We start from the raw sequence: 17,417 nt of genomic DNA, 5'->3' as shown, positions 1-17,417 counted from the left end.
TGTCCCAAACAGCCACAGCTGTTTATTGCTGGTACAGGTACCCAGGTGCTTTTTTCCTTCACTACAGCTGACCTGGTAGCAAAACTCTGTCCCACTGCTGCAGTCACTACATGAGCCAGCAATCAGGTTTGTGCTGCAGTGAAGACAATACCTCCTCTAGCTTGGGAGGATACCCTTACAGTGCAAATTTTAGTCCACCAGTGGAACCTAAGTATCTTTTATTACAGCAACAAATAAGCCTTTTTGATCAGTAAATAAAGTTTAGGCTTTAATACAAAGTAACAGCAGTGTTGTTCTGAACATTCAGTTTATGCATAGGTAATTAAGCACAAATCACACAGGACATTCTTCACCTTTTAACTGTAATGCTGATATTGCTTTTATGGTGTTGGACATCAAGTACAAGTTCATCTCCAACCTGAACTGGGATGGGCTCATCCAGAACAACTGCAGCTTGTTTCCAGTGTGAGGACTCATCAGATGTGTTCAAGCTATGGTCTTCATCTAGATGGATGTGATACCAGAAGGGAATGGCAGTGACCCGGCCAGACTTACAAATTTGTACCTAAAAATATTTAAAACAATGAACAATTACACTACTTTGTTCTTTGAAACGGAAGATAGTTCAAGCCATTTCAATCGTTTTCAGAGACAGCTGCAGACAAATTCTGTGTTGAAATGTTTAGTCTACAGGAGCAATTAAGAAGCAGCACTGCAGAAGAGTAGTTAAATGTACTCTGGGCCTCAGAACTCACCTTCACTTCTCTGCTGGGGCTGTTCAGCAGAGGGTTCATGAGATCCAGCCTTAAAAGCTCTGCTGGCTTGCTCAAGGGTACAGAGGGTAATGTGGAGAGATCCAAATACACACGAACAGGTACCTGAAAGTATAGACCAGAACTTCAGGCAGCAACAGCAATTACAAAGGGAAAAGGTAGTAAACTTAATCATAACACTAAAGTTGCCAGGAATTACTGGAATGGCTATCAGAGATAGACAAAATGCAAAATACAGCCTCTAATCCCTTTTGAAACACTGGAATACAGTTGCCTGGGAACAGTAACAGCACAGTCATTCTTCTGTACAGTAACGGGGACAAAACTTCCATGCCAGTTCTAAAACAAACATCACCCATTTTACCTTATCTCAAGGTCCCTGTGTGGTCACGAAAACCTCTCTTGGTAATTTCAACAGTGTTTTTTATAGTTCACACCAAATCTAAACAGCTAAACAGCTGCAGCTTTGAAACCATGCCTGGAAGCTACCCACCAGCTTCCTACCTTGAACTGGTTGATGAAAGGGGCTATATTAAACCCCAGGGTTGGTTCTGTTCCTTGAACAGCACTCTCCAGCAACAGAGACTCTGATTCTACAAGCATCCCATATACCAACACATACTGTGGGAAAATCTTCCCTCCACTGTGAAGTAAACACCTGTAAATTAAGAGGGATTTCACCTGTAAAGCTTATCAATCTACAGTAATGAAAGAACAGTAAATGCATTTAAGAAAGGCACACTAGTTCTTGCTCTGAAGTCGAGTGTTCCTAGGCATAATGTGCCATCACTAAACACAAAGGTTAACAGTAAGGTTTCCCTAGGCCCACAAAAGGGGATAAATCCATTTCACACTTGGTTACCCATTTCCATTATTTTACTTCTCCTCTGCCTTCCTTCCCACTCCTCCTGCTATGAGGCACAGCAGCTTTGCTGCTGCCCCCCTGGCTGTTCTAACACTACGGGTTTGTCTATTAGCAGGACCAGTCTGTTCCAACAACCGTTTGACACGTACACGAATCTGGGCTTTTCTAAACCTGCAGTAAAAGCTACCTTGGTTATTCTTTGTTATCCTGCAAACTTCTGACAGATCAAGGAATATGATCATCCATATTCTTGCATTAAAAGAAATAAAGGAATCTGAGATGGTGAAATCATGATGCTTTTAAAAAAAAAAATAATGTAATGCCAGAAACACTGGAAGGTTCAATCCAAGGAAAAACCCTTTTTCTACAGAAGAAACATAACAGTAATTACATAGTTACAAGGAATATTCTCAAAATTTTTCAGGTAATTACAGATTCCAAGAAATATTTTTGTCCTTTTATACTCTACCTGGATATTGCAGCCTTTTCCATCACCTCCTGCTGGATTAAACCTGATGTCTCTATAACATCCAAGATAATAATACTCCACAATTTGTCTGATTTGGGTCTCTGTAGCACCACACTTTCTTCTTCTAAGTGGCTGAGCCAAAACTCTAATGTTTCCTTAGGGAAATGGTTTGCTTCTGCAATGACATGAAGTGCTGCCTGATGCTGATCTTTCTCAACAGAACTGTAGGCTCTAACTGGTCCAAGCTTGCCAGCTATAATTGGCAGGATGGAGAAGCCTTCAGATACATCTAAAACGTATAAAGCATCAGGATCCACACCTAGAGAGCTCGTATTTTGATTCTCTTGGAGGTTTATCCCGCTGCCATGTCCATCAACGTCCATGGAGTGCAAGTCCTTACTTGGATTTAATGACAGCAGCACTTTGCTCATGGCAGCTTTGAAGCATTCATGGTAAGCTATGTCATTCAGCAGGGCTATTTCTGTGGATTCCAGCACACACACTGGAGTGCTGCCATCCCGTTTGGTGCTTGTCTGAAGTCCAGCCAGAGCATTACATAATTCAGCCTCATTGCCCAAACTCAGCGTGTCGTCTCTGTCACTGAAATCCATCCCACACTCTGAAGGCAAGGAAGAAATCTTCTGGATCTTCAAGTAGCAGTCTTGGCAGCAAACTTCCATCATCACAGTATCTCCAGTCTTCACAGAATAATCTTGGCAAAAGAGCATAATGAAGTTGTGTCAGTTACTTTACCAACACATCAGTGAAGAGCCTTACGGTGCTTGAAACAAACAAACAAACAAACCCAGCCCTATATCTCATCTGTTCATATCTGTGCCACAGTATGAGGACATCAAACCATTACAAGTGTGTGCAGAGCAGGGTGACCAAGATAAAGGCCTCAGGGGAAAGGCTTATGAAGAGCTGAGGGCACTTGTTTTGCTCAGCCTGGAGAAGAACAGGCTGAGGGAAGATCTCATCACAGTCTAGAACGCCCTCAAGGGTGGCAGTGGAGGGGAAGGTGCTGATCTCTCTCAGAGATGGCACATGAGGAAATGGAATGAAGCTGCATCAGGGAAGTTCAGACGGGATATTCAGAAAAGGTACTTCACCCACAGGATTATCAGTCACTGGAACAGGTTCCCCAGGGTAGTAGTCACAGCATGCCAGAGTGCAAGGAGCATCTGGATAATGCTCTTAGACAGGTGATTTAATTTTAGGTAGTCCTGCAAGAAGCAGGAAGCTGGACTCTATGATCCTTATGGGTCCCTTCCAGCTTGAGATATTCTAAGATTCTAGGAAATAGGGAAATAAAAGGTGGACGAATAGAGAGTGGACACTGTTAAAGATTACACTGTCAATGCCTGTATGAGGAGAGTATTCAAGTTGAATCCCACATGGGGCAAGGGGTAGGTAGGAATGTTTAGTTTTGTTTTTGTGGCAGTAGCAGCTAGCAATTCCTACCTCACCTTGCCCCCCTTCCTCTCTTAAGTCACAAGTGAGGCAGTCAGTAGCCCGACTTTTTGGATTTGCTCCAAAATGCATTAAATTTAGTACAGAAAAAAACCCCAACTTAATGAAAAGCTTTCTCCCAGATCTCATCACAGCAAAGTCTCACAAACAAGCCCTGATGAAGGGACTGTGCTCTACAAATCAGAAACATGATCAGGAACCACCTCTCAGCTACTGCTGTTGAACTTCCAATCCTATTTAGACTTCCTAATCTCTGAGATAAGCTAACTTATCAAAATGAAAAAAAAAAAAACAAAACCCCAAAATGAAACCAAGTTAATGTACCATAACAAGCAAACCCACAGGACATACCAAGGAGGCCCTGCACAGGATACACAGCCTGTTCCCAGCAAGTTTCCTCACTGGGACTTGTAGATAGAGAATGCTCATCATCAAGCTGCAGTACAAACCACACCACAACAGCATCCAGTATTCCTCCTTCAGTGACTGGCAGGCTGAGCTTCCAGGGCTTTCTAGCTGTCAGGCTTTTCAGCTCCTGACCAAAGCAAAAAGAGAAAAAAAAAAAAAAGGGAGGGAGTTTATTTCCATAAATAAAAATTTGGTTTCATTAAACTAAATAATCCAAAATTTCTGCATCAATCCATGAGAGCACCCAACAGAAACTTCAAGTTACCAAGCCTCTACAATACCAATTATCATCATTACTACTCATTAGCATAGGAACTGTCTTCCCACATGCAAGAGCCATTTCCCACATGGACAGCCCACATCTGTGAGAAGCAAACAAGCCTACATCTAAGAACACACACATTTAAACTCACTGAAAACTGCAAGGAAGACTTCAGACTGGCAGGGCTTGCCTTACAAGAATGAATAAAAACGGAGCCAGGCTTTTGGCTGAACTCAAGCCAATGCTTAGGCACATGTTTCACTTAAAACCTGTGTTCAATCAGTTCCAGAAATACTGTGTACTGTGAATTTGCTCAAACACAAGCTTGCAGAGTCATTATAAAAACAGGAAGTCAAACATCTTTGAGGGCGTTTTATCTGCTATCTGGGCTATGTAGGCCTTGTGTTAAAGGCATGTACAATCTCACTACTGGGAAGACCTTAAGGTCTATCCTAAAGGGATCATTTATACATTCTCCAATACTCTACAAAGTTTTGAATATGTAACAGGAATAAAGTCTTTTTCCATGTAAAATTTATTTTTCTCTGGAATTACCTTCTGCTACCAACAGGTAGCAAAAGAGGCACAAAAGGACCAGCACTAATGTTTTAGTTCCAGCATAAACCAATTAACAGGAAGTCAAGCACAAGGGACCAAAGGTTCCCTCAAGTCACAGCCATTCTGCTTTTTAACAGCCCTTCCAAAACATTTATCAACTTCCTGATCTGCTTATGTCAACACCTGTCCTCTTTACATTTCAATCTTAAAATACACATGGCAAAAGAAAAGTTTATGTCCTGCTCTGAGGACAGGACTAGCTGTCACATGTTGCGTTTCTTATTCTTCCCTCTTTGTTCTGTGTTCTCCAAGAGCTTGTCTATCCCTCTTTTTACAACTGAGATGGCTGAGCAATGGGCAAGTTAAAATTACTGAATGATAACAAAGTTCACAGTAAGATGTCACTGCTCTCCAACAGAAGTGCTTTGCTGACAGTCATCCTTTTGGTACCTCCTCAGCTATTGAAGGAAAGAGTAGTCAGTGGAAGCTTTGCTGGCATCAAGCCCCTTGAAATAGACAGCAAGAGCACAAGCATGCATCTGGTTCTTGGTTTCTGGGGAGTTGGTAGAGGTATAGAAGTGTATTTTATAGAAGTATTCTTCCTGATTATTCCTCAGCAACAGCAGGCCCAAGGTTCTCATCCAGTGGGTTCTAGTAACTGCAGTGTCACATTGCTATCACTTAAAAACACATTTGAAGGCTTGCTTCAGCTTTCCCTGCTCTCTGCCATTCTGCTTAAACCATATTTATTTCTCACATTTGCCACTTTATAAATAATCTTCTATTTTTTAATGCCAATTGCAGAATTAAACAGCCACAGCACATCAGGATGGTAATTTATAAAGTAGTCTTGTTAAGAGAGAGCAAAGGAAATAAAGCAATGGCACAGGAATAGGCAGTAAAACCCCAAAATGATTCAACGCCACACATCCTCTGAATGAGAAAGACCTACAAACAGAAGGAAAATCTACAGCAAGAATGCAGTTATCAAGTTTCCTATGTCTTGATCCACAATTTCTCACATATTCCACACTACAACTTCTCATGAAAGATTAGGAAGAGCCAAAATCTGTAACTGTTGGCAAAAGCACAGTTCCTTTAGGGCCTGAAAGTGAGACTGAGCTTTAATTACTGGCTGCAGAGGTAAACACTTCCCCTGCCAGTGGCACTGATCTGCTGCCAGCAAACATGCACAGAGGCAGCACCAGGCTGGGTGCAAGTGTAATTACAGCCACACCTCATTCCCCTGCCTGGGAGGGACTGAGCTGCTGCTGCTAATAACAGCAGTAATAAAGTAATCACCATAAAGCAGCTGCTTTTTTGAAATTATTATTATTTGTGAATTTTGACTTATTTCTTTGATCTGTACTGATGTCTTTGAAATCTCCTACAACTCAGTTTGAAAAACACTGTTGTACTGCATTTTAAGCCTTCTTCTCAGTTCTGCCAGTTTAGGTCTGGACAGTTAGCATAAGCCGAATAAATGCAACATCCCTCTAGTTCTTTGAAATAGGAATTTAGAAAACAGGTCTTACCAAATAACTTACTAGTGCTAAGTGATTTCTTACCTGAATTTCTGTTCTTAGTTGGTAATTCTGCTACTGTTTTTAAGTTTAGGAGGATTGTTTTCTTATTACAATAGGAACAAAGACAACTTTTTCTCATTTTTAGCTGCATTGATTGAACATCCAGGTACGGCCATGACACAACACATTAAAAAAACCCCCAAAACAAAAATCCATGCTGGAAGTAACCTACCAGAGTTTGGAACTACCACATTTGCCCAGTGACAAAGTAACAACAAACAGTAACCAAGGATTCCCAATCACATCAGTGATTCATAACAGAAGCATTTCTTCCTTTTTACTTACAATATCTTAATATTTCATGACAGGAGCACTCCATTAGTCTAACCAAAACTCCAAAGGAGCACTTTTGAAACATGATTTCAAGAATAACACTGTTCTTTGCTCTTTAAAATGATCTTTACATGTTTGCCAGCAGGCAGATGCTTAAGAACAGACATCTCAGATGAGAGCAATAGCTTCTTCTTGACGCTGGAAGCAGAAGCAACATTACGTCACAGAGATTGCTCCCAATAGTATACTGAAGAGCCTTTTCTTATTTCATTTTTCATCTCAGGATGTCAGACAAGCCAACTAGGAAAAGCAATTGATTCAGAAACTGCAACTCCTGGCCAAGCAGCAGCCAAGTATAATTTCATTTATATAACAGAATCCATTTTAAGCTCTGACTCAATGCCAGCTCCTCACCACAGCTCAATGAGCAAGAAGCACACCAGAGATCAGCTGTATCATCTTTTTAGCAAGCTCAGCTGCAGGGGCTGAGGTCCTTGCCTTCCAGTTCAGGCCTATTTAGCATACACATACAAATGTATTTTGTGCTAAATACACAAAATTATGCTACAAGATTTTAGAATGCCCTAATACAGAAATACCTTGAGATACAAAGGAGCTGAAGTGTGGAATCAAATGGTTGAACAGAATAATTTCTTCATCTCCTCTTTTACATTTACCCGCTAACATATGCATTTTTATGCCAGATGGAGAAATACAGCCTTTCTCTTTGTGAAGGCTGACTTTAGAGAAATAAACTAAGTCAGCTCCACAACTACATAAATCATTCAGGATGGATCTCTTGCATCTTTCCTTCCCCTCCTTGTACTGAGGCCAGCAGCTGTTAGATTTTATGGTGAGGTAGTTTTTAAAATTCCTTAAGCTATGCCCAGTAAACAAAAAAACTCCACCTTCAAAAAAATTACAGATTGTCATCTGAGGAATCACATCACCACACAACTAGACAAGCATCAAAACCAGCAGATGATTTCAGAGCAGCCCTGATAACTTTGCACTTGTGAACTGTTCTGAAGGCTAACCCAAAACCAAATGACATATGGGACTTCCACTACTATAAAAAGATTAGTTAAGAAGGGTGCAAGAAAAATCATTACCTGCAGATTGTTGAAATCTACTGTCATGACTTGACAGGGCTTTGTGAGGGCTCTGTAACCCCCAGGAATATGACTGAGCTTCTCGGTGGTGTAGGGCTCCACAGTTTCCTCTGAGCCAGCAGCAGCATATGTGGGACTGACAAACTGCACTGAATTTGACAAGCACACACCAGCAACTTCTTGCATTCCCACTCTGGGAGTAAAGGCAAACAGAGGAGAAATGAAATGCCAAGTAATTTGACCAAAAACCTAAAGGGGAAATTATCTCTAGGCTGACTAATTATTTTTAAATGTACAGAGTGTTAGAATAGAGAAGCTAAAAACACTAATACAGTTCTGTGGGGTTTTTGTCACGCTCAGGGCAGCTCTAAAGCACAGAAAATGCACCTCACTTTCAAGAATCAGAACTGAATGCTCTCACCAGAAACTAAGAAAAAGCCCAATACATATTAAGAATTTCACTATATCCTAGGAAAAAACCCCAATACCAATCAGAGCACAACGAAGCATAACTTAAAATTGCTGAAAGACTGGGACAGAATACAAAGTAGAAGATCAGATCAGCCACAGAGAGATGGCTGTGATATGCAAAATTATCAACAATTGGACTGAAAGGGGATTCTCTCAGCAAGATGAATCAGTGTTTGATGATAAATTAAACACACTTTTAAATGTACTTCAGGAAAAAAATCATGTATTCATTTAATTCTGGGCTCTATGTCTACTTCTAACCACTCAAAAAAAAAAAAAAAAATAAATAAAGCACAAGGAAAAGCTCAAAGAAAAGTTGTATTAATTGTTCAAGGCAGAAACTGTGCTAGATTATATAAAAATCATGAGACAAGAGATATTTCCACACTGCTATTTCATTAGACCTCCTGCTCAGAAAAAAACATCCAAACCCCAAAGGTCTCCTGTAGATTGTAAAAACACTTGAGGAAATGTGAAGGCATGAACATCAGAATAATTCAAAGAGATCTGTGTAGTTTAAATCTGAGAACAGGCAAGTGTTTTACATAAAAACAGAACATGTTAAAATAATCTTAAATATTCTTACTGGAGTAAAAAGGGATCTCAAACTATAAAGACAAGAAATTTAAAAGTCACTTTTTTACCTACAGCATATAATTAATTTGTGACAATCACTTCAGTCCTGCTAATCACCTGACCTTAAGCTATTAAAATGGAACATCAATTCAATAATCCAAAGTTAACAGCAAATTAACTTTCATTGTATTTAAATTTTGTAAGTAACAGTAAATGCCCAGTTTCAAGGCAAAACCTCTTCTAACTGATGAATAATTAACTTATAAAAGAAACTATTTTGTGACCATCTACCACAGGAACTTCTTTCTCTTTCTGGCCACTGTCCAAGTCTATTGCATTAGAGAAATCACTGATGGAGCCTGGCTGCTTTTCATCCAGTGCACTGGAGCTCCTCTAGAAGTCAGTATTTTCTCTAACTTACAACAATATTAATCCTAAACAAAATAGCCCAAGTCCAAACCTCTCAGACAGAGACTGTCTCCATACAAGGATACTGTTCTAAAAGATTAGAATAAATATGAAAGTAATTGATACACTGTCAGAACTGGTCTCAGCAAAGAAACTCTACTGTATGCCAGTTCAGAATTAGGCAAAGAACATTCAGACAGATAAAGACAGCTAGGGTTATCAACACTTAGGCTTTACAGGGGTTAGATCCAGGGTAAGATCCAGAAGTGAGTTATAGAGCAGATTATAAAGAGGGTAAAATGAGGGTAAAGGCCAAGCGTTAATCCAAGAATCTCCAATTCAAAAATCAAGAAGTAATTTTACTATGAAGGAATTACATTTCTTTAGCATGTGTTAGAGGCAGGTATTTCAGCATAACTGTATGATTAACAGGTCCAGGAAATCTGAACCTCAAAGAGATAGGGAGGTGGGGCAAAAAAAAGACAGCCTGGAAAAGGGGTGGGGATAGTGAGAGCAAAAATCTTTTTTGTTAAACAGATAATCAGCCATTCAAAAAATAAAGAGCAAAGTAAATGAGAAATGGTCAATAAAAACAACCAGTCTCTCTCCCCAAATAAAAAATGTGGGCTCAAGCTGTGCTAGAGTTTAAACACACCTGTGATGTCTACGTATCTCTTTGCATTCCACTGCCATTCCAAATATTGTAGCACTTGCAGGAATAACTCTGCCATAGTCTCCAGCACTAATATCTTGGTTTTTAGGCTGTGAAAACATGAACAACAACATGCAATGAGACAGTGGCCTATTTCTACCATTACTGAAAAGCCTAAATTACATATTAGTGAGCCATTCAAGTGACATTCAAAACATTGCTAAGTTCTTAGTGACTGGTAAAATCACTTCTCTTTGGCATTCTGTAGACCATTAAAGGAGTTTTTTAAATACAGTGTCTCAATATAACCAGGCATCAGCTTTACTCTTTAGTCTACTACTTTCTGTGTGTAACTCTAACAAAATGCAGATTGAAAAACACTGTCAAGACTATACTGAAACATTCGAGGACTTTTCCGTTATGCATCATTCCTGTACTTAACACTAGAGGTCACCAGTTTCAACTCAGTACAACACAAAAGGTTTCAGCCAGCTACAACTTTTTTTTTTTAAATGAGCTAGAATCAAGGCAAGGGCAAAATAAAGAGAAATCCTTCTATTAGGATGAATATTAGCATAACAGAGATTTGGCTATGTAAGACTCCTTGTCATGCTACTTTGATTAACGTACTAGCAAAACCACAAAATATAAAGTAAAATCTGAAACCCAGTGGAATTGCTTGGTCTTGCAAAAAGGTTAAAACCAGCAAAAATAAATTATTTTCCAAAATATAATTGAGTGTTCCCAAATGTTACAATGAGAAATACTACCATAATTCAGCATTTTCTGCCTAGACTGGCTGTACATTTAAAATCCACACAAACCCTTTTGCTGTTACTTACAAAGATGGGGGACAAAAAAGATTTAAAATAAATGAATGAACAGTGATTAAGAGTGAACCATCTGTGATGAAGGAAGGTTACATCCTAAAGGAAGGTTACAGGGAAACATGCTTTGCAAATACATGTTTACTCAGAACACAGAGCTCACAGAAGTACAATGCAAGTTCTGCCTCACTGCCACTCACCAAAATCAAATTCATGGAGCAAGCTCAGATCACTCATTTTTAGCATACCAAAAGGAATGAAGCATTTACAAGACAACTGTTTCTCATTCCCATATGTCTGGAATGTGTGCATGTGCCCACATCACCTACCTTTGGCTGTAAAAGCAGATGTTCCCAAGCATGTATCAAGCTCTCCACAATTCCTTCTCCAAATAAGCCAGCATCGACTGTTTCTGTGACAACCAAGGAAACTCTAGACAAGAAAAATATGATGTATAACAAACACTCCTGCCAACAATCAATCATTCCTTTAAAGAAAAAAACCCCACCAAATATGAGCTCAAATATGAGCCCAGAGCTCTTTTACCAGGAGTTTTAGTACATGTGGACAATTTAATTCTTCCAAAAAATTATGTGTTTTGAATTGCTGTCAGAAGTTATTGAAGATGCAGATAAAAGAGAGCAAATATTGAGCAAGGATTTACTGTAAAGCTTCTTGCTCAGCATTTATAAATAAGTTGTGTGGGAAGAATCTAGCCAAAACAGGAAGATGTTTCAGCCTGGGCACACAGCCAATGATACTGCAGAATACATATTTTGTGCAATAGTATGTATTCACGCATGTGTACAAAAAGGAATTAAACCCCCCAAAACTATAATCAAAACACAAAAACATTCCTACACAGACTAACAACCCTAAAATCTAAAGTCCTCTGGAAGTAAACGAGAAAACATATGGCATAATAAGAGGAGACACTTCCAGAACAGCAGTAATTTATTTATTAATAGCTGACATCTAGTAACTCATTATATACACTAAAGGGATACATGTATTACAGTAGCTCAGCTGACACAATTAGGCAAGGCTTCATAGGCCTAAACCAGGAGCTTCATCATTTCAGATCATGAGCCTGTACCATCATCATAACTTTATTAAATCCTGGTAACTCGATCCTGTTCAAAGGCTGCAGAAGTGAGCCACAAGATCTTAGAAGTATGAAAGTGTGTTATAATTACTTTTATGACATAGTAATCTAATTTTTTCCCAATGCTGCTGTATGATTACATATGCCCCAAAGCTCCCACCATCAAATTAAACTCCTTAATTTAAGACATTGTTGGTCTACCAACAGAAATTAGAATGATCTGAAGAATATGTTGTCATTTCTGCTCTTTAAACACATAAAAGATACAGAGAATCGTCTCACATTATGAGCAGTATTACAGAAGTGTTACTTCCTGTTTAGGTCACAAGACATTTCCTATTTTCTTGAAATGATGAGCAAACTCAAAAATACCATCAGAAGAGAAAGCAGCAACGTACCTTTCAGGTATGTGCTTTGGAATTTCTATATCAAGTGACTTCAAATGCAGAAGTTTGATCTCTCTTTCCATATTATTTGCTGCCACCACATCACGGGCAAGTTCATACATGGTTTTGGATAATTCGCAGGCATAGACAAAAGATGCTCCCGCCTTTTTTGCAAACATACTGAAAAACAAGAATCAGAGGTTTTCCCCTCCTCCACACCTGCTTGATATTTCTACCAGTTCAAGTCTAAAAACCATCCTAAGATTAACTGGTATCTCTTGTGTGAACACTGATATTGCACAAGTTGATACCATCTTGATATGTTATCAGCAAAAAAACCACCACAGTTAGCATAAGGACACTCCCTCAGCTATGCTGAATCCACTCTTGACAGTCAATATTTAAAGACAGGACAAATAACATTACAACTTCAAAACCCATGTGAGTATTTCAATTTCAGCAGCACTTACTGGCACAAAAAGCATCTGCAACAAATAACAAAAATGTTGCAAAAAATACTACTCCAGACTCACTGGCTTCTGAAAGCTTTGCTTGCTTTTTTAAGTTCTGTCTCCATAAAAGGATCAAAGCAGTTATTTATTCCACTCTCAGCCAAATTTTGTCAGGCAACCAACACTTTTCTATTAAATTCCTGTGAAACGTGCATTGTGGCATACCTCAAGATTCCTGTTCCCGTTCCGATATCCAGGACGGATTTGCTCCCTGAGTGCACAGCGCTCTCAATGGCCCTGAGGTAGGTGAGGTTCCTCCTGGCATCGTTGAGCATGATGAAGTGCCAGCGCTCCACCAGCCAGTTTGCAACGCGGTAAAAATTCTCCTTGGCATCGGCAAAGTTGGGGTTGAGCTTCACTGCTTTATGAAAATAGCCAGCTGCTTCGTCTCTGAATCCCATTCTAAAAGCAAAAGTGACAAACAAATGGGAAGTAGGCATGCAGCTGTGAACATCTGAGGGTCTGTAAAGAGGTCTTATGTCAGCTAAAAGACAACAAATATTTTGTGTTAGAAAAATTATCTTTATAAACAGTGAAAAAGAATGATTTATAGCTTTACATCAAGTCACTGTAAAATGCAAAGCCAGCTCAGAAACACCATTGTGTGCACCAACCTTCATACACTACTGCATCTTTAGGTTTTATTTACAAGAATTCACTGCAACAACATGAGAGCAGCAGCTCTGCAATCTAGTCTCACGGATACTCAAGAGAATGTTATAAACTCAAGAGAATGCTATAAAACTGTGGGTACTCTATTTAACTGGAACATCCTGCAAAACCACCAAATTTTGAGTTGCCAGCTTTTGCATTAAGTGCCAATTTTGAAAAAAGAAATTAAAAGAAACCAAATTGTGAATCTGAATCAAGTTTCAATGATACCTAATAATCTCAAATCAGACAGCACTGAAAAAAGCCCTAAATCTACCAAATATTTGTATACATTTTAATACAATGCTCAGAGAGGTGTTCTCTTAAAACAAAGAAGTTACAAAAAGGAAACCTAACTAAAATCACCTGGATTATGAGCTATGATTTCAGTCTTAAAATTCCAGCATTAGAAGACCTGAGCAACAAAAAAACATGGTGGCTTTTTTCCCCCCGCTTTTGCTGTGATTTACAACTTTTATTTTTGCATTGGCTACTCTTTTTAAGCTATTTGAGACAAACAGATTTGAATGTGTTTGTATTCACAACGTGACCCTTACAAAAACTGAATATACATCACTGCAAACCTGAAGAGATGTTCTCCCATACTGTTACAGATCACTTCATCATTGGGATACAGTTCAAGTGCTTGTTCATAGCAGTTAAACAGATCTTGAATCCGTGCCAGAGAATCCAGTTCTTCTGCCCATTTAAAGAGAGTAAACTGAAATGTTTCCTAGAAAATAAAGCACAGACCACTGAGGTGCTGGGAGTTGCCAGAAGTAGGGAACTGAGCCCTGAAAACATCTGTAGGTGTCCTGACATACACATGGACACCCACACATGAGGATCAGCACCCAGCAGGGTTTACTGAGAGCCTGCATGTATGTATTAATGCATGCTCCAATACTAACAATACTCCAATACTGCCCTGTTTTTATTAAATGCCATTGACACACAGAGACTAAAAGAAGATTGTATGAACTCCCTTCATACAGAGCTTATTAAAGAAATCATTGGTCATCCCAATTATTACTGATTTTCCAATTCTGTCTTCAATAAAAGCAGAAATCAGTTACATGTAACAAATCACAAAACATGTCACAAAGACCTCAAGAGAATTAGAATACATAAAATTCCAAGTAATTCAAAGAGCACTTACTTTGACAGTAGTTTTTAACTCAGGAGCTAGATTTAGTACCAGGAGATAGTGAGCATATGCAGTTCCAAAATCCTGGTTCTCCAGGCAATGCTGAGCACTCTGCAAAGACCTGGAAACCAATTCCCATCTGCTGGCTTCTCGGCCACTCCTGTGGTTAGAATGAAGTTTGGCATTGGAGTTGGGCATTCTGAAGGATGTAAATACTCACTTATTCTAAAAAAAAAAAAAAAAAAAAAAAAAAAATAAAAAGGTCACATATACTATATACTGTAGGTCAAAACGTTTGTACACAAAGTTGACAGATAAAAAAATATTTCAGTTTTCACTGGCATTTAATAGACATCTCTTCTCCCACCAAGTCCTCAAGATTAAAAACATCTACTCTTTATGCTGCTGATAATTCCATCAGCTCTGAGTGTTCACCATTCAAAGTCAAGTGTGTACCACATCTAGGTTAAACCAGGTTCTGACTTTGTAAAATTTATTTTTGTAACAGACATTTTAGCATGTCTCTGACCAGACAGTGTGGCACACTGGTAGTTCACGCACTCAACAGATTTCACAGTCAACCACAAAATCTGCAGGTTAAATTTCTTCTCCTTGAACAACAGCATCTTCATAAAGCAAAGCCTCACAGAGCTAATGAGTTCCCAGTTTACTTTACACAAGGCACCACGGCGATTTTTTCTCTTAAGAAAACATTAAAAATAGTGACCAGAAACAATATGCACATTTTTATACTTGCCTGTGTTACCGCTGTAACTCCTAATGGTACTCAGGTTGAAGAACACGAAGGTTTCGTGGACAGGGACTGCAAGAAACACAACACCATCACGACCAGACTTTTTTTGTTTGTTTGTTTTCCTAAAGATACAGTAAAATAAATAACACAACGCAGACCAAAGCCGGGGAGGCCTCGCCGCTCGCCTCGGGGCCGGGGCAGGGCGGCCGAGGGGCCGCAGGGCTCCAGGCGCTGCCCCACGGGGGGCTGCCCGGCCGGCTGCGGGGGGAGATGGAGCTTCCCCTGCTCCCGGGCACCACCTGCTCCAGGGCCATCCGCCACGAGCTCCAGGGCCAGCCGTCAGGGGCCGAGCGCGCAGCGGCGCTCCCAGGCCGCGGCCATAGCGCTGCCGGGCCGGAGCCATCGCGCAGGCGCCGGGCGGGAGTCAGTGCTGCGGCTAAAGGTGTTTCCATTACCCACGTCCTTTCTCGGCCCGCATCCAAGCCTCTGCAAGCTGGCAATGCAGCTCGTGCTAGCGCAGGGCTGTGGAAGGGATCCGCAGCCGTGCCCGATGCGTTCCCTTCGCGGTCCGGGCTGCTCGGCCAGCACGGAAGAACCACCACCTTAAATGTTGCCCAGCGCTGTGTACGCACTGCCTCCCTCCACGGCCCTGTAGTCATGGTGTTCCTGACTCCAAGTTTTAATTCCCCTCTTGCTAAGTTCCCGAGAACCTCAGATGAGAACAACACAGGCTTTAAGTCATAAACAAGCTTTTCTTGGACCTCTGATTGAGAGCCGTGCTCGGCAGCAGCAGATCGCGAGGGGCAAAATGCAGAGCTTTGCTCCACATCTCAAGTTCCGTATCCTGCTCCCTCCCACGCCTGTGCCATCACTTCCTTCCCTGTGCAGCCGTCTGCTCCGGGGAACGGCCCCATTCAGAGCCCTGGAGTGCAGCTGGAAAAAGGCAGAGTTCATTCGGTCATGTCCTACTTCTGGGACAGGAACAGGCCGCGGCATTGTTTACTAATTGTGAAGCGTTTGGAAGCTGCTCATCTTTGCTTTCCCGTTTTAAAGCATGAATGCAGCTCTTCCATGCTTTTACAGCTGTGGATATTGTGTGTGCATACCCTTTTAGAAACAAATGAGCGTTATGTAAAAATGCCAGGCCAGCATTTTGAACAAGATGAACAGAGCACATGCGGAGTGGGAGCACGAGTCTAAATGAACAGTTTAGCTGTAGCAGCTGTAGCAGCTAAACTGTGAGTTGTGCTAGAAAAAACATAACTGGTAAAGCACCTGGGCTGAATGAAGTCCATGAGGATGTGCAAGTATCAGTATCAAAAAAGTATCAAATACTTCGTATGAGGACTGAACTCCAAAGGAGGATATAATACCTTATTAAATCAACTTGTCAATTGGTACCAACAAGCCTTCATTCAGTTTTGGAAGAAAAAAAAAGCTGTGAATTTTAAATTAGTTACAGATAGGGAACAACCTTCTTGGACTTTGGCTTAATTATGCTTTCCAGTTAGACAATGATAGTATGAGGCAAAGAAAATGTTAGCACCTGTGGGACATCACGAGTGAGAATGAGAGAAAAAACACAATGCAATTATCACCTGTGGTCAGTGAGGTGTAACAAGAGCTGGATTGTAGCAAATACTGCAATGGGCAATTATCTCTGGGCCTCCATGGTTGTCCAAACGAATTCAGCTGTATTTTTGTCAGAGCAAATAAATGCTAGTGGGTAGCATAAATTCTTTATAATGCATATTTTTAAGCATAAATGAAATAGTACTGTGTGCTACTTTGACCCATTTGTGAAGATTACTAAAATATGGCAGTGTAAAATCCTTGGAATTCACAAGAGTCCATTCATTTCAAAGGCTGTTAATTTCATACTCACAATTTTTTGATGGAACACTTCAGGAAAAAATGGCCCCAGGATGCAATGCTTTGTAACATTGACAAAACATACAGCTGCTTTCTAAAATAATTTGTTGGGTAAAGCTTGTGCTGTAAAGGAGTGCCAGAAAGGAATGCCCATCAGAGATATACATGATTTCCATAATAATAATCAGATTGGCTGACAGTAGAATAAATAATGTTGGTCTGCATCGTGGGTGGTTGCAGACTAGTCTGTTTACATATATGAACTGCTGATGGATGA

General features: G+C 40.2%; 1 protein-coding gene across 3 annotated transcripts; it reads right to left on the bottom strand.

Moving 5' to 3' along the window:
* Positions 1-201: 201 nt before the first annotated feature.
* On the bottom strand, positions 202-15,661 carry PRMT9 (protein arginine methyltransferase 9). 3 transcript variants are annotated; one of them, XM_041489212.1, is made up of 14 exons: positions 15,568-15,661; positions 15,272-15,337; positions 14,527-14,739; positions 13,952-14,100; positions 12,882-13,118; positions 12,217-12,384; positions 11,043-11,145; positions 9,890-9,996; positions 7,780-7,972; positions 3,932-4,115; positions 2,108-2,819; positions 1,278-1,431; positions 756-878; positions 202-565 (listed from the first exon to the last, which is right to left on the bottom strand). In XM_041489212.1, exons 3-14 carry the CDS (start codon positions 14,710-14,712, stop codon positions 350-352), a joined length of 2,532 nt encoding a protein of 843 aa, XP_041345146.1. In that variant the 5' UTR covers positions 14,713-14,739; positions 15,272-15,337; positions 15,568-15,661; the 3' UTR covers positions 202-349. The 3 variants fall into 3 exon arrangements, 2 of the variants coding, with proteins under 2 accessions (XP_041345146.1, XP_041345145.1); XM_041489211.1 differs by having other exon boundaries at positions 15,427-15,643; XR_005956973.1 differs by lacking the exon at positions 1,278-1,431 and having other exon boundaries at positions 424-565; positions 15,272-15,646.
* Positions 15,662-17,417: the final 1,756 nt, after the last annotated feature.

This window comes from Pyrgilauda ruficollis, unplaced genomic scaffold, assembly GCF_017590135.1.
Source record: "Pyrgilauda ruficollis isolate IOZ18807 unplaced genomic scaffold, ASM1759013v1 scaffold91, whole genome shotgun sequence".
Classification (NCBI taxonomy): domain Eukaryota; kingdom Metazoa; phylum Chordata; class Aves; order Passeriformes; family Passeridae; genus Pyrgilauda; species Pyrgilauda ruficollis.
This window is presented reverse-complemented; position numbering and strand designations above follow the sequence as displayed.